This window comes from Saccostrea echinata, unplaced genomic scaffold (assembly GCF_033153115.1).
Source record: "Saccostrea echinata isolate AGI-Se365-2 ecotype Australia unplaced genomic scaffold, CSIRO_AGI_Sech_v1 ptg000003l, whole genome shotgun sequence".
Taxonomy (NCBI): domain Eukaryota; kingdom Metazoa; phylum Mollusca; class Bivalvia; order Ostreida; family Ostreidae; genus Saccostrea; species Saccostrea echinata.
In genome coordinates this window covers 11,993,780-12,011,944 of record NW_026889752.1, presented here as the reverse complement: position 1 = coordinate 12,011,944, position 18,165 = coordinate 11,993,780, and the positions used below count along the sequence as shown (strand labels likewise).

General features: G+C 33.8%; 2 protein-coding genes across 2 annotated transcripts; one reads left to right on the top strand and one right to left on the bottom strand.

Annotated features, from left to right (window-relative positions):
• The first annotated feature begins 782 nt into the window (after positions 1–782).
• On the top strand, positions 783–4,623 carry LOC133178468 (uncharacterized). The gene is made up of 4 exons (XM_061313163.1): positions 783–791; positions 1,131–1,582; positions 1,968–2,288; positions 4,482–4,623. The coding sequence occupies exons 1-4, from the start codon at positions 783–785 to the stop codon at positions 4,621–4,623; spliced, it is 924 nt and encodes a 307-aa protein (XP_061169147.1).
• A 5,853-nt stretch (positions 4,624–10,476) lies between these two features.
• LOC133178880 (uncharacterized) lies at positions 10,477–14,886 on the bottom strand. Its single transcript, XM_061313546.1, has 13 exons — positions 14,790–14,886; positions 14,113–14,178; positions 13,761–13,977; positions 13,580–13,647; positions 13,330–13,438; positions 12,997–13,073; positions 12,516–12,627; positions 12,129–12,202; positions 11,303–11,867; positions 11,102–11,166; positions 10,943–10,982; positions 10,738–10,809; positions 10,477–10,594 (listed from the first exon to the last, which is right to left on the bottom strand). Exons 3-13 carry the CDS (start codon positions 13,905–13,907, stop codon positions 10,538–10,540), a joined length of 1,386 nt encoding a protein of 461 aa, XP_061169530.1. The 5' UTR covers positions 13,908–13,977; positions 14,113–14,178; positions 14,790–14,886; the 3' UTR covers positions 10,477–10,537.
• Positions 14,887–18,165: the final 3,279 nt, after the last annotated feature.

The following is an 18,165-nucleotide window of genomic DNA, read 5'->3' as shown; positions in this document are numbered from 1 at the left end:
ATTAAATAAATATTTTTTACCCACACTATCAATTTAAATCACTCCAAAGATATATAATTAACAAGATATCTGCAGTACTATGCATAATTTTCAGATCTAGTTCTATCAAGTATTTTTGTAGTAATTAAAAAAATGTGTTAGAAATAAATATTTTCGTAATTTTGCTGCAGTTTGTGAATTAATTGGCTTTGGAAATTTTCTCTCCATTAACGTTTTGCCGTCTTTAACATAACAACAAAATGTTGCAGTGCTTCAAGTATCTGTATATTGCCCGTATTTATACATTGTATTTAATTTTTAGCATCGTTCTACATAGGTACATACTTATAACAACATTTATTTTCCAAAGTAAAATAATAACTTTACAGCTAATAATAAAAAAATAATAAGTTGGAATATTTTGGATAATTTTCCCTATACGATAAAGATTCTTTAAACACGATATGTTAATTATTAAATTAAAAAAAAAACTGTTAATCCTTACTTACAAAAAGATATTAAGTCCTTTCACTTCGGAGTTCCGAATGACACTGAAGACTGAACGATAACTGAACACTGAACGCAAAGTGAACGAACGGAGAGCGATCGCTAAACGCTTTGTGAACGGTGAAGGTGAGCGCACGGTGAACGCTGAACGCAAAACTGTGAATGGAGAGCGAACGGTGAAGGCACGCTGAACGAATGGTGAACGCACGCTGAATGAACGGTGAACAAACAGTGAGCGAACAGAAAATGGGAAAGTAGAACGTTTCAGGGACTGTATATGCCTAAAAAATCTCATTATGGACAGAGTAATGAGCCCAGAAACATGGAGAATTAAAAATCCACTTAGATACTGTAGGGCATAGTATTTGTCAATCAATATCTCTAAAATAAGGTAAGAAACCTAATGATATAACTGCTTTAAGATATGTGGGACATACTTAATTAGAAATATACAAAATATGAAAAAAAATTGAATGACAAGTATTTTTTCAGCTCAAGGTCCTTTTCCTCCTTAAATGTCCTTAAGGTGCACTGGGAAAATTTCAGCGAAAACTTTGTGACCGCATACCTAGCATTAATGAATACCATGTGGTAAAGAGTGCTTCTACTGTATGTAATTTTATTCTGTTTTCTGTTTCTTGTAGGACTCAGACAGTGATACACCAAGCTGCTGTAAAGTAAAGAAACTCCCACCATTACCTCATTCTTATGATACTACATCCAGTAATAATGAAGAAAATACAGATTCTTATGAAAGTAATGAAGATGGAAACTATTCAGCAAGTAAATGGACATTTGCTGATCTGCAGCTCTTAAATATCTTTTATGAGAAAACTCCAGAATCCATGGAAAACTTTATGAAAGAAGTGAAAGATGCTTTTATGGAAAGGAAAGGTTTTTGTCCCGATTCTAGCATAATAAACAATGTTTTGAAGGAACATCTTAAAAATTTGACATTTTCATATGAATTGACAAATCTTAGAGACCTCCGTGTGTATGGTAACCCTGGTGTTGTAGCAGAGAGAATTACGAAGGAGATGGAGAGATATTTACAATGGACATGGAAAAAATCACAAGAAATGCTACAAAAGAACCAGTAAGTTTTTAGTTACCTGTATCAAAGTCAGTTTTTCTGTTCAGTGTTCTTTGATCGTTTATGTGTATTTATACAAGAAAGTGTATTTCTTAGGATTTTGGTGTGAGTGATTAGCTCACCAGAGCTAAAGGCTCAGGATGAGTTTTTTCTGACAGAAATTTCTCTGTCATTTGTATTTATATCTTTGTCATTCATATGGTCTGTATGTCTGTCTGTAAACTTTTAAATTTTCAAATTCTCCAGAACTACTGAACCAATATCTATGGGACTTTCTTCAAAGCATTCTTTGAAGAAGAAATATGTAGACTTTCTCAATAATGACTCAAATGCCAAAAAGAAAAAAATTGCAATTAAGGAAAAAGAATGATATATATTTGTCTTTCAGATTTTATCAAGCGTTGGATTCATCTCTGAAGGATAAAGTACAGGAACTGATATTTTCTTTAAGTTTTCCTGTAAAAACATTTGCAGGGGAGACTATTCAACTTGTCAAAAAAATTCTTTTTGGAAAGCAAGAAGAAAAGCAGAGGTCTTCATATGAAATGGAGAGAGGGAAAGGGAGAAGGAGAAGTGAAAGAGCTAGAGTACGGAGCAGAGGGTCACATGGTCAACATGCAGATTCAAAGATTTCATATAAAGCAACCACTGAAAATTTTTTCCAGCAATACTGTGAGAAATTTGCAGGGCTGTTCTTTTTAGTTAAAGGGTAAGTATAGTTAGATCATAATTACAAGGCAGTGCAAGTTAAGTTTCTAAAATAGTCCTTTCTTCTAACACTTGATCTAAAAATCTACAGTATGGCCAGTATGGAGGAGGAAGTTTGTAAATATAGGGTGTATCAAGGGCACTGTCTTAAGTTTCACATTTTTTTGGATACAAAATAATTGCTTTTTGAGAACTTATTTTTTTGCTCACCTGAGCCAAAGGCTGAAGTGAGCTTTACTGATCAGTGAGCATCCGTCTGTTGTGTGTCCATTAGGTGTGTTCCATAAACTCACAATTTCAACTTTTTATTCAAACGTTCCACATAGCATCTTCAAGTAAAGGGGATTCAAGTTTATGATACCCCCCGCAAACGAAGTTTAGGGGGGGGGGGTATATTGGAATCACCATGTCCGTCTGTCTGTCCGTCTGTCTGTAGACGAGATTTTGTCCAGACCTGTTCTCGGAGACTATTGCATGGATTTGTCTGAAAGTTTGTACACTTATTATTTACCATATGAAGGTGTGCACCTGGTATTTTCATCATGATTGGATAATTTTTCTGCGTTTTACAGGTGTTTAATTTATTTTAATTACATGATTTTGTCCAGACCTTTTCTCAGAGACTATTGCATATTAGATTTGTCTGAATATTTGTACACTCATTATCCATTATATGACGGTGTGCACCTGCTATTTTCATCATTATTGGGTAGTTTTTCTGCATTTTACAGTTTTTTTTTTTCATTCTTATTGACTTAGTCATTTTGGATTTATATAGGTTTGAGACATACAATCTAGAACTGCCAGTTGGTACATCTGCACAAAAATGTGAACTGCAGCTTAAAACGACTCATTAAAACTAAAAATAAAGTCACCATGCAAGTATTAAAAAAAGTTTTTGATAGATAGTCCCTACAAATCCAAGAGTCATGCAGTAACCTTATTAAAAAATGTCACATCAAGATTACACAGTTCTTTTTTTTTTTTCATTATATAAAGCTTTGTAACATATTTAAAAAAATTTCTTTGTTTTCAACAGAATGACATAGATATGCCTTTTCCGTTGTACACAGTGCATTACAAAGCATTTAGCGTAAATCCATTCGTCCCTTGGGAGTAATCAGTGGACATGCATCCAGTTAAGAATGAGTTCAGTGTGGGAAGCTGTTAGGGCATCTCTGATCAAGCAGATGTTATCTATATCTCCTGGCAATTTATTTTTTCAATGTAATGAGAAAACAATGTAATTATTAGTATTTATGTTTTGTTAGGCTGTGCCTTAGTTTCATTCATTAAAAAAATATAATGAGCAATTATATTTTCACTCTAAATGTTTAAGCAAATTGTGAACACCTTTTAGATCCATAAAGTATTAGTGATTTGGCACCTTCTCTGAAAAACCCAGCAGGGGGTATTTGTCCCTTTTTGACAATTCTAGTTCAAATAAGGGCCACAACCTCTTTCAAGGGGAGATAATTAAGAAATAGCAAAAATTTGGTTAGTAATTTTAAAATCTTGTCAAAAACCATTGGGCCTGAAAATATGAAACAATTTAGTGAAGTCTTCATGCCACTATATAGGTTCAATTTTGTTCAGATCATAGCCCACAGGGGTAGGTTGAGGAAGCAACAGGGTATCTGAGATTTATGTCTTGGGAATATGTAAGAAAAATCTCTAAAGATTTTTTTTTCAAGAACAGCAGTGTCATTCTTCTCAAGAACAGCAGAGCCATATTTAATCATATTAATATGTACAAGCATCCTCCAGTAGTGTAGATTCTTTCTTTTTATCAAATCATGGTCCCTGTGAGAAAAATTGGGCCACATTAAATCATAGTTCTACAACTGTATTATGAAAAAAATCCGAAGAAGATATTTCCAAAATCTGTAGGGCTACAGTATTTATTTTAGTCAACCAGGTTACTTTTTTTTCCAATTCTTCCTTTGCTATTTTGTAGCATTAAAAATATTTATAATATTCTGTGAATAATTTGTTAATAAAGTGAAAGATTTTTTTCTTTATCTTTAATAATTTTTAAGATTCCCAGTACATGTACTAGATTTGAAAAAGGTAACCAATAGGGCTTGCAAGGTAAACAATAGGGCTTGCAAGATTTTGATTTTGATAGTCTCTGTTATTTATGTTTCTGGTCTTAGTTGTGTATTTAGAGCACTAATTTTTTTTTCTCTTTCAGTGAAGTACTTGAGGGATCCTTTTCTTTTAAGAATCAAATCTTGAGAAGTACACCTGATGTGGTCTATCAGTACCTATCTGATTATGGCTATCCCCAAGATCAGCTCTTGATTGTTATGGAGGTAACTATGCTCATTCCTTAAACCTTTCTGATCATGGCTATCCTCAAGATCAACTCTTGTATAGAGGTAATTATGCTCAGTCCTTAATTAAGCCTTATTGATCATGGCTATCTTCACGTTAAACTTATGAAATAATGTTCCTCAAAACTTTCTGATAGTGGCCATCCTCAAATTCAATTTTAAATTTGTATTTTAAATAATTAATTATGCTCCCCAAACCAAGTTTTATTATTTTTTTTCATTGTTTTTATTGTACCCTATTATTAGTACTTCCATATTTCATGTGGAAGGACCTCTTGAAACTATTTTTTGATAGGTCTTTTTGCACCTTCCTGTTGAAAGACCAATTGATATTCATCCGTTTCTTATTATGAGGATGACTATGAGTCAGGTGACTGCTGGATAAATGTGACCACTTAGGCAAGTTTGACTGTTTGTATTAATCCATAGCTTTGTCAAATTTTAGGCAAAAAATGCTGAAGCTTCTGAAGAAGGTACAACATATATGGAACAGGTAGTTGGACAGATTGTTATGGGACAAGTTGGAGCAGAGCTTCTTGGCCAGTCACCACACTCAGTATTTTATCCATTTAGTCTTGGAGTTGTTTGTATGGAAACAAAAGTAAGTAGTACTTGTCCAAAACAAACAATAGATAAAAGTGAATTCAAGTGTTAAAATGATAAATTGATGGCACACATTGCTCCGAAGGAGAGGGGGTATACTGTTTTACCCTTTCGTGTCTGTCTGTAACGAATTTTCGTCAGTTTCAGCAACTACTCATTGCAGGTGCTTTAAATTTTTAATTAGCACATTCTTTGTTTAGGCATGCCATATAGTTGGGATTCATTTTGAGAGCGTATATTTATATCATAGCGGGGGTATTACTAGTGAGAATTGGCTTACAGACCTTGTTTTCTCTTGTAGTTAATTTTTGTTTTGCTGAAAATAACAGAGGAGCATTCAGTTAGCATCCATAAAGGAGAGAGTGGATCAGCAGAGAATCCTGGGAAGATTATTTACACGGAGCCATTTGACATGCTAAAACAAGAGGACAGGCTGAAAATGGCCGAGTTCCTCTACTGGTTAGGATTTGTTCAAGATCTCAAAAAATATGACTTCCTCTGATGTCTCTGTAGTAGATACATTTTGTGGACAAATTTAAGTTTAGTTTTTGATTGGCTAAAATTAACTTGTTAAAAGGATTAATTTTCTTATTTTATGTTATAGATATTTTTATGCAATTGTTGTTCACTTGTGTCCGAGGGTGACAACCCTACTCAGACCTGATAATTGATAATATCTCCCTTCTAAACAGTCCATAATAGTTTTATTATCACGAAGAATCAAAATTATTAATTAGACAGAGTAGAAAATATCAGTCAAACCTCTTGTGTTCTCCAACTCACTGCTCTAGATCTGATTCCATACTTTCAAAATATGTCAACAGTCAACTTCGACATCACATTAGAATATATTGTTTACCAATCCCGCATTGAAAGCAGTTATATAATTATAAATATGAGTTATCTAGCTTAAGACACTTTTTTTCATCTAAAGGGAGACGACACAGTTGTCAACCTGTGCGTGAGGGAGACATCACCAATTTGTCTCCCCACACGAGACAACTGCTCTCAACCATTTAGATTGACTGTATAATATTGAAGGATAATAATAAAAATTGCTTTGTTTGATGTACTTCAATCTACATTTATAAAAATGGGTAGATAGTTAGGTTTTTATGCTCCCGCCATGAAATGGCCGGGGCAAATAGTGTTACATGTACCATGTTCCTTCATTCAGTCATTCTGTTATCATTCACTTTCTGTCCAATACTCTGCAACAATTGCACACATTCAATTCAAATTTGACACATGGATACGTCATAGGAATATGCAAGTCAAGTTCGAATATGGTCATGGTCCGATGAATTTTGACAGAGTTAAGCCTCTTGAACTTAAAAAAAATAAGAAATTTTCAGTTTCCGCTCTCTAACTTATGTAGGGATGTATGTTTAAGGTTGAAATTGCATGTGCAGGTATTTTATCACTAAAATTCAGGTCAAGTTTGAATTTGGTCTTGGTCCGATGATTTTTGACAGAGTTAAGCCTCTTGAACTTAGAGAAAAAAAGAAATTTTTATTTTCAGCTTTCCAACTTTTGTAGGGATGTAAATATAAGGTTGAAATTGGATATGCAGGTATTTTATCAGAAAATGTGGGTCAAGTTTGAATACAAATTTAAAATTTAAAACTAAATATTGTATTTGAAATTTTGGCTGCTTGCAGGGGCATTCTTGGTGTAAACGACACATCTAGTTTTTGTTTGTTTGATTTTTTTTATTTTCCTAGAACACATTGATAATTAATTGTTATTGAAAACACAGATTTAGAGAAATTTATTGATGTTTTCATTACAAATGTAAACATTTGACACCTAGACAGTTTTAATATTTATTGCTGTAAAAAAAAAAAAAAAAAAAAAAAAAAAACTCTCAATCTAAAAAACGTGTTTGGGAAATGTTAAACATTAACTTTTAAAATGATGAGTGATATATGTATTTCCCTGAAAACAAAAAACTATATAAATAAAATACCTTATAACACACTTACTCAGAGTAGTTGTTCACCATTGATTTCATTGAAAGTAGACAATAGTAGATCCTTATTAGCTCTTCTGAGCCAAAGGGTCAAAGAGCTAATGCCTATGGCCATTTGTGCAGTGTGGGTAAACTTTTTAGAATATGGGCCATAACTCAAGAACCCCTTGGCCAATTATTGTCAAATTTGTCACAGGGTATCCTTGGCCCAAGGGCTCCCTTTTGTATTAAAACTAGGGTTGTGACACTTAAACAAGGGGAGATAATTAGGAAAATAGAAACAAAAGTACTGGTTGCTAAAAAATCTTCTCAAGAACCACTGGGCAGATTATCACCAAAATTACACAAAAGGATGAGGATATGTTGTAGATTAAAAATTGTTCAAGGCAACACCCTTGGGCAAAGGGCATGGTCTCAAGGTCATTTCAAAGTTGACCAAAAATTACATTTTATTAAAATGTTGATATTTTGCTTACTATAAGGACTAGGATCATCAAATCTTGTCAGTTAATACATCTAAGGACCTCATATCATGTTGACTCAAAAGTAGGTCACCTACTTTTTAAATTTTTTGGCCATTCTTTTTCAAAATGATTTAGAGGCATATTTTGAAGAATTTAAGGCCTATGATCATCAAACTTTGCTAGTTGATGTATCTTGGGTCCTCTGAGTATGTCAACTAAAAAGTAGGTCACTTTGACCTACTTTTTGAATTTTATGGCTCATCTTTTTCAAAACAATTAAGGTCATTAATTCGAATACTGAGAGGTCTAGAATCATTTAATTTTGTAAGATGATGCATCTTGGGGCCATAAAACGTATTTATTAAAAAGTAAGTCAGAGTGACCTACTTTTTGAACTTTGCAGACATTCGATTTCAAAGCATTTAGGAGGCATAATTTGGACATTTTAAAGCCTATGATTTTAAAACTTTGTAAGTTGATGCATCTTGGGTCCTCAAAAGGTCACCGTGACCTACTTTTCAATTTATATGACTATAATTAAATATTTCAGGTACTAATTGGCTAAGAATCATCAAACTTTGTCAGTTGATGCTTCTTGGGTCTTCGGAGTAGGTCGACTGAAAAGTAGGTCACTGTGACCTACTTTAGAAAATTTATGACTTTAATTAAATATTTCGGGTACTATTTGGCTTAGAATCATCAAACTTTGTCAGTTGATGCATCTTGGGTCTTTGGAGTATGACAACTGAAAAGTAGGTCACCATGACCTACATTTGAAATTTTGTGGCTGTATTTAATAATTTCGGGTACTATTTGGCTTAGAATCATCAAACTTTTTCAGTTGATGCATCTTGGGTCTTTGGAGTATGACAACTGAAAAGTAGGTCACCATGACCTACATTTGAAATTTTGTGGCTGTATTTAATATTTTCAGGTACTATTTGGCTTAGAATCATCAAACTTTGTCAGTTGATGCATCTTGGATCTTCGGAATAGGTCGACTGAAAAGTAGGTCACCATGACCTACTTTTGAAAATTTATGACTTTAATTAAATATTTCAGGTACTAATTGGCTTAGAATCATCAAACTTTGTCAGTTGATGCATCTTGGGTCAGCAGAGTTAGTCGACTAAAAAGGCGGTCACTGTGACCTATTTTTGAAATTTTATGGCTTTATTTAAATATATCAGGTACTTATTGGCTTAGAATCATCAAACTTTGTCAGTGGATGCATCTTGGTCCTCAAAGTATGTCATCTGAAAAGTAGGTCATTGTGACCTACTTTTGAAATTTTATGGTTATAATTTTAAAAATATTTTAGGTATTAATTGACTTAGAATCATCAAACTTAATTGATGCATCTTGGGTCCTCAGAGAATGACAAGTGATAAGTAGGTCACCATGACCAACTCTTAGTTACTAATTTGCTTAGAATCACCTTGGGTTTAATTCTCAGAGTGTTTCATCTAAAATGTAGGTCATGATGACCTACCTTTGGAATTTCAAGGCTTTATCTAAATATACAGGATACTTATAGGCTTCAAATAGAAGTGATAGGTTGTACAGTTTATCAGAAGAGCAATTCAAGGCCCTTGGGCCTCTTGTTATTTACTTCATATTCTATTCAGATTTTCAAAGATTTTCCGTACATTTGACATGTGAGAATTTTTATGGGTGATGTCAATGCTTTCTGGAAGAAGTACTTATTTGTCTGAGGCTAAGAACCATTAAGTTTTTGTTCACATTTTTACAAAAATCAAATTCTTCCATATCCGAGTACAATGGACCGAGTCAATAATCTATTATATTTGTGAACATATACATGTATTTTTATTTTTAAAGGGTTAAGGTTAGTCATATTAATAATCTCTTTCTTTCTCTCTCTCTCTCTCTCTCTCTCTCTCTCTCTCTCTCTCTGTGTGACACAAGTAGTTAACACTTTGTTGTAATTTCTTTTCGGCAAAAAGTAGAAGAGATATAGAGTTGTAATTCTTTTAACTGATTTACCAGTTTCCAGGGTCACTTGTGTGGTATAGGTAAGGAGTTGGTCCTTACATGGCAGGTTCGAATCCCACTGCAAAATGTGGAGACTAGTCCTTTGGATGAGACCGTATAAACCAAGGTTCCATGTCGCAGTAGGTTCTGGCATGAAAAAGATCCCCTCACTGATCAAAGGCCATTAGTGCCCAGTACAGGTATAAAGTCCTTAATTCACTGCCAAATGATGGCATCTCAATATGCGTGAAAAATTCTGGAAGGGAAGCTAAAAAAACACAAGCAAACAAAGAAAACCAATTTCCAGAGACTATTTACATGTACGAATACATGAGGTAAATACGTCCATCCCTACATTACCACTTAGTTTTCTCACCCTGGAGATCAATTGAAAACATGAGTAACTGATTTTGACCCTTATTTGAAACCCCATAAGTAGATTGAGAATAGGAATTCTCTGACAAATATGTCACCTGAAAGTGTACTTAAGTGGAGACTTAATTTACTTTACATCAGAGGCTACTTCAGGACAAAAAGGAAGTTTACATCTACTGGCCATTGCAAGCAGAGTCTCGGACTATTTTTGGAAAGGGGGATGATGAAACTGTGTCTATCTGCCATTTTACTGAAACATAGATTAATGTTCAGACAGTAACTTGTCATTCGGGAAACTTGAGAAAAGCAATAAAAACTAAACACACAAGAACATGAATATAAAATTTATTCAAAAATAACGTTTACATCTTTCCATTCTCAAAATGATGGTTATAGTAAGTGAATTGTCCTAATCATATTCCAAATTATCAATAACTTTTTGAATTAAAAAAATGTTCTCTATATACACATATTTTCAAATGATAAACTAGAACTTTCAGACAATTTAGCGACAGTTAAACAAGCGGCGCAGTCTGGTAAGCAATCCAAACTTCCCTTTCTTCTCTTTCTTCTGGTGAAAAAATAATAAGTATATAGTCAAATGTTTGTAGAACTCATTTTTATAAACACAGTCGTGTGTACACCAGGACACATGACCAAAAAATAAAATGAAGTGCCTATGATGTGATAATGATGGATGTTTACCTGTTGTTTCTTTGCTTTGACACAACAAAAGAATCTTCTCCAGCCTTTCTGTGTTGGCTCAGGATCATCCTCCTAAAAGTCAAAATTCATTTACAGTACTTCAGATCTTGTAGTTTTCTCATTTACTTTTAAGCTACATTTGTCCATTTTAAAAAATAAAACTATGAATTACGTTACATAGTGCTTTTTGATACGAAATACATACCATTTCGTCGCTTACATCTGGTTCAGATAAAGTCTTTAAGCTATAAACAAAAGATGGAAAAAATCAAATAATAGACAAATTTTTTGGTCGGCTTTGTTTCTGCAATCAATGAAAATATTACTATTTATAAATAATTTCAAGTACAAATACTGGACAAACCTTGTGTTACTGACTGCGCAGGTAAACAGGTCTTCAACGACCTCCGAGGCTGTGTTGTACCTAGTCTAAATAACAAAAAGACAAATTTTCTATAATCTTTGTAACAAGTTATAATTATATGATAAAGTTTCACTGAGGTGTATTAAATAGGAGTTACAGTACACAATATGGACATATTTTATTATTCCATTCTATAATCACCTTTTGCATTGTTAATTTCTCAGCGTTCTTCTTTCCAAAGAGTGCCCTCAGTCTGGCATCATATTCTGCATATTGTAGTAAGATAGGTATATCCACCTCTACTTTAACAGGTCTGTAAACAGATCGTACCAAGCTAGGCACATCCACATTTACTGTAATTGGTCTGTGAACAGATTGTACCAAGCTAAGCATATCCACCTCTGCTGTAAATGGTCTGAAAACAGATCGTGCCAAGGTAGACACATCCGCCTCTACTGTAATTGGTCTGTAAACAGATCGGACCAAGGTAGGCACTTCCTCTGTAACTGGTATGTAAACAGATCGTACCAAGCTAGGTACATCCATCTCTACTGTAATTGATCTGTAAACAGATCGTACCAAAGTGGGCACTTCCACCTCTACTGTAATTGGTCTGTAAACAGATCGTACCAAGCTGGGCACATTCACCTCTACTGTTTTTGGTCTGTAAACAGATCGCGCAAAGGGAGGCACATCCACCTCTACTGTAATTGGTCTGTAAACAGATCGCACCAAGGTAGACACATCCACTTCTACTTTGACTGTTCTATAAACAGGAAATAACTCGGTGAATATTTAGGCAAAATTTACGCTTTTCTTTGACAGCTGTTATAGATTTTAAAAAACTGGTAATAGAAGCAAAATGTTTTTCTTTCAAACTGCACTAGCAGAATCAAATTCTGTTATTTATTGTTATCCTTCAGCTGAATCTTCTCCTTTACCCTTAGTTTTAATGAACATAAAATCATGCTGTTACAAGAAACAAAATTACAAGAAACAAAATCCTGATTCATTTTAGTGTACCTACCCAGGAATATCGCAGTTAGTAGTTGCTTGGATTATCAGGTCGTCCACATTTTCCTGTGCCGCTTTATACAATAACTGTCAATGCAGAAAATTGATAATTTAATCTCCCCTTTTGTCTTTCAAATGTACAGTGTCTTCATCTACAATCAAACCCCATTATCTCGAACTTCATCGGACTAAGTGTATAGACTTTGGGATATCTGAGGATTCGAGATAACGAGGATAAAAAAAAACGTGAAGAAAAAGTGGTTGTGACAGTCACTTCAACATATCCTTGGTATTCGAGATATTACATGTTAACACAATATTCAGAGTATGTATGTAAGGGATACGAAAAAATTTAAATTTAAAGAAATATGAAATAAGTATTTCTCTATTCAGTAGATACCTTTTGCATTTTCAATTTCTGTGTGGTCATCCACTGTTGGTATGCCCTCTGTCGTGCGTCATAAATTGCAAATCTGAGTGGGGCAGTTTTAGATATTTGTTCCTCGTCGGGGCTAAAAATAAATATATATTTTTTTACATATTCAACATTATATATATGCAACATAGTAATATAAAATATAACCCTATTTTTCTTCTGAACCTTTATGCTCTAGAATGTACGAATGGTTTGAGGTCATACAGCCTTTCACATTTTTTCAACTCTGCATTTTTTTTTAAATTTATATTTTAACTTGTTTAAAATGGCAAAAGGAAAATCCCTTGGTCTAAAGAATGGAACTTTTCTAAATTATACAATCTGCTTAAATGCATTGCGAATTGAATTTCATCTTCTAATGTGCGACTGTGACCAAAAAGAAAAAAAACGACAACAAATTGTTTTCTGTATAGGAAGAAGTTTTCGCTTTCCAGATTGTATTTACCTAGGAATATCGTGACGACGTGTTGTTACACACAAGATCAAGTCCTTCACATTTTCCTCTGCTGCTGTATATAATAACTGTTGATAAAGAAATTAAAATTTATTTGATTATGCTCTTCAGCGCCCAAAGACATTATAATTAGGTGTAAAATTGTGTTAAATAAATCCTAATTTAAATCACTTCACATTAAACTTTAAATTATATCCTGTAATTGTAAATCTTTTACGATATTTGACATGTATGTACATGATTGTACCTTTATTTTGTTATGCCAGGAAAAGGCAGTAAATTCATTTTCATTTAAACATCATATTATAATAGTATTTATTATACCAGCTGTGTTGCCCTTTTCTGATCTGCGTAGAAATTTCGGGTAGCTACTACTCTCTCGTCTGAAGCTCCCGTCAGGACGGGGGTAATATTTTTCTGTTCTTTGGCAACGCTGAAAAGGAAGAATTACCCAAGCAAGTTACATCTCCAGATGTATTCAATATTATAATTAAGTTGGGATTATAAAAGTTGTCAAAGACAATGTAAATAAATCTTCAATGGAAATAATTGGTTTATTTAATTTTTAACAAACCTATTCTTAGTAGCAGAACAATATCTGGAAACCTGGTCAAATATGTCATCAAGGATGCTGCGTACAACCTAAAACGATATCAAATAGGAAATGTATGATTCAATCTATTTTAGCATCAAACAGCGGAGAGGTCTTTTTCTGGTCATATTAAATGTTTAAGTGTAATATTACAAATTTTTACCCTTTCTGATTCCTTGTCTTGAGATTTCAGCTTAATTGAGACTTTTTTCTGCAGTTTTAGAACTGCTTTCCATTTTGGGTTGTCTGGTAATCTTAGAAGCCTTCGAGGTGCTTCGTGGATTATCCACCGCCTGTGTATTTGTCGCATCTTCTGTTGTTACATTTTTTCCACTTTTGCCTTTGCTGCGTCTTTTTCTGCCTCTGGAGGACCCTCTCTTCTATTTTAAAACAGTTCGGAAGATATCTCTTAATTTTTTTTTTTCTCTCAGACTGTGCTCACTGTTTATTTTTTTTTTTTTTACAAAGTCCACTGATATGAATTTTAATTGAATTATTCCTTAATCTATACATACCTTGTTGTCAAGGTCTCTCGGAGTCAATGTGCCATTCTTGAGACATTCCCTCAGCTTCTCGGAGTTCTACGATAAAATCACATTAAACCCCTTTAAGTTAGATTAGCTTTTGATTGTATTTCCTTCGTTGACTTCATATATAAATATAAGGGTATATAGATGAGAATTTAATACATGTATATTATGTTGGTGCAAGTTCAAAGAATTAATGAGAATATTTTACAACCATTCACATAACTTACCTCAAATGAGCTTGCCATTGTTTTAAAGAAGCAAGGAAAATATACTACTAAACGATATAACGAATTGTTGTTTTTCTTAGCGATCAGCTTTAAAATATGTAGCGTGCATTATGACGACCTTGATACAGTGATGTCATTGTTATTGTGACGTCATTCAATTAAGTCAAAACAGTGAAACATTTGCTGAAATATAATATCAGCATGGAAATTTATAGTCCATCCCTCCAATGAAACTAGGGATCAATGACTCTCATAATTACGTAGCAGTTGATAGCATATCATGTTTTTAAGTAAGTTTGTATAAACAACCTCCTCCAGATTAAAAAACTCAGTTTCGTCTAGTTATGTTAGATCGATATGCAATTGTATGAATGATAAGCACGTCTGAGTAATAGACATTGATATATATTCAATTAAGAGGAAGATAATGCCTACCTCTCGTTCCTTCACTTCCATCTTCAAAATATTTAGTCTGAAATTTTCCTGTGCATAAACTATGCTTCTAACTGAAATGTTAGTTGTGATGCTTTTAGCTTTGTGACGACCTTGATATAGTGACGTCATTGATATTGTGTCGTCATTCGATTAAAAAGTATCTTTTATAATGTTATTTCGGGGGAAAGATAATATGCCCTCCCTTCAATAAACAAATGAAAGGGATCATTACCATAGCAATCATATTAATTTTAAGTACGAGGCATTTCAAGGCATATACAATTTCATTTTCAATAAGTATGTCTAGATATTTACCTCCTGTTTTAAAAAAATGTTTCTTCTAGTCATGACTAGATCGAATGCAATTGCATGAATGGTAAGCACGTCATAAATATTTACATATTCAATTAAGACAAAGATGATTCCTACCTCTCGTTCTATTGTTTCCATCTTCAAAAATATTTAGTCTGATTTTTTGCTGTGAACAAGCAATGCTTCTAACTGAAAGTTAGTAATGACGCTGATAGCTTTGTGACGTCCCTTAGACTATGATGTCAACGGCATTCTTTTTACCGGAGTGAGGGGTGGGGGTATTTTTTATGTTGATGTTAGCATTTCTGCAAGTTGTGGAACGAATCAAATTATCCTATTAGAGTTTTTCAATTCATTCAACGTGTTTTTTCACACAGTAAAAACCAACAGAATTTAACAATATCAATAAGCATTGTTTCTAACATTCTGAAGCATCCTGGTAACTGTTTTACAATATTACCTTTTCACCCATTAACTAATTTCATAGTTATCAAGTTTTCTTAAAACATTAAAAAAAAAGAAGAAAATTTATACACCACGTTTGTCCATGCAGAACAGTGCGCCATTGTCATCGGCCATGTAAATTTGTATACATGTCATTATTTCTAATTTCAATTTCATGGGAAACAGTGCTCTAAACATATTGAGTTATATACGGAAACGAGGCCACTTTGGCTTATCAAGAATAGCTGGAATGATCAAATAACTTGATCGTGAAAAATGAACCTCGCCCAACGCCGTTTATCTCCCCTTGTTTAAGGCTCTGTCGTTGTCTAACGATCATGTCATTTTTTCTAGAAGTGTCTCGATTATTGATAAAACACTGTATAATTTTACGATGAACAAACAAGCCCAGTATATTTCTTTTTAAAAATTTCATTGCATATTTGAAAGAGCATTATCTTAATATTTTTCCAGTCTGTGTAACTTTAATCATTTCATCGTTTCACACTTCAAATGACCCATACATTGTAGGTGTCGGAAGCAAATCGAAAGTGAAGGAAGGGGAAGGCTAAACCAACACAAAACGTATGGGGGCTAAACCTCAATTTTTATTGCCTACATTATGTCTATCTTTGCAAAAAAGGCGGGGGGGGGGGGCGGGGGGGCTAGCCTCCCCCCCCCGTTCCGACGCCTATGTGACCGATCTATCGATCGATAGAAAGAGAAAAAGCAAGCGAAAGAGGGAACGAAAGAGTGATTTCACTGTATATATATATTTTTCTATGAAATGTTTTGGGAATAAAGATTCTACCAAGTGGACATTTTTTATGAATTGAAATACATAATAAATTGGTATTCTGCTTCTATTTATCAAATTCAATATATGTATCTTTCCCGTAAAGCTTTACTTATCAAAGATAAGTAACTATCATTCTATATGTACACTATGGAAGTATCATCAGGTAGTGTAGGTTCAAGTTTGTACAAATCATGAACCCCTTCGGCTAACATTTCCAATATTGTGGGGTCTTCTGTAGGACTTTGGGGATCAGCTTTGGCAATTGGTGGATTAATAGCAGCACCATTCACTGCAGGAGTTTCCCTTGGTTTAGCAATTGCAGGAGGCGTTATTGGAACGCTTGGTAGTGTTTGGTGTCATAGGAACAAAAATCACCGAGTTCGTTTTAAGTAGGGATGCAATATCAATGTTGGAGAGATATCAGATGAATTTGCGAGAGAGGTCTCGATGCATGGAGAAGTCTTTTTCAGATCTCCAACAAGAGTTGACAAGCTTCATTACGAAAGACACCGACAGCGTCGGTGCAACAGCAATTCATACAACAACTGGGGCATTTCTTATTCTTCGTGGATTGCCAATTGTCATAGGGCGCGTGATTGTACGCGCAGTCACCATTGCAGATGCACTTCTACCTCCATTGTCCGTTTTACTTGATTTGGGTCTACTTACTTATACAATTCATAATATGAGAAAAGGGTCAAAAACAAACGTTACTGAACGTTTACGCAAAGTCCGATCTGTTCTAAGAACGACAAGAATTCAGATGTTTATTTGGGGGTATGGAAATCAAAAAAATTACAAGAAAACCATGGAAAACCTGATATTAAAGAAAACCTAATGTCTTGCAGTGCTTTCCTTTGGAGGAAGCCTTGTCAATAAATTACAGTTAAAAAATGGTGCATGTTAAAATATAGGCTTATACCCTTTCCGCAGTATCAGTCTGTTTTCTTTATATTAAAATGTCTAATGGTTTTCAGTTTCCTAAATATACGGAATGGATTGAAATGTACTTATGGTATTCACTAAATTGTTGAGTATCTGAATTGATAAAATACCTCATAATTCTTTTTAATACAGGTTTCTTTAATTTGAACAATAAAATGCTTTCTTTGGTTGTTAGTATGGGAACTGATGTTGCAGCTGTTGCAGAAAAAGCGGGTTTTGTAAAAAAAAAAAAAAAAAAAAAAAAAAAAAATTCTACAATAGGTCCAATGTTATTTCACGTACTACTAATCAAAGAAAGACTTTTTTTATTGGTAATATTTCTGTCTTAATAAAAAAAAAGACATAGAAAGTAAAATAAGTTATGTTAAATATTGTATAATTGATTTGTATGTCATTGTAAATTTCATTGATGGAACAGTCGCTGCTCAAGAAATCTAAACAGGTGGCTAGCTTAACGGCGTTTACAGACTGATAAACGGTAATGGGTTTCATAAGAAATAAAGAAGATAACATTCAGTGGATGTTAATATATTATGCATAAATACGTGAAAGTATTAGCCTATTATACTCGGTAAATCTTAGGTTGTACTTGCGATTAAATTATCAAATGGATGAATATGATTTTAGAATTTGACATGATTGGGATATCTTCAAGAATTTTATTCTGGATGGATTGATATGTTGTTTTACGTCCCATTCGAGAATTCTTCACTCATATAGAGACGTCATCATATACCGGTGAAGAGCTTCAAATTTAGACCTACACTCGGCACTCAGGGTCATTGCCTGTACGAAAATTTACGCCCTGACCTTAGGCGGAAATCAAAAGACGGAATCCGCCTTTATCTATAAAGAACTTAATAAGACTATTAGACG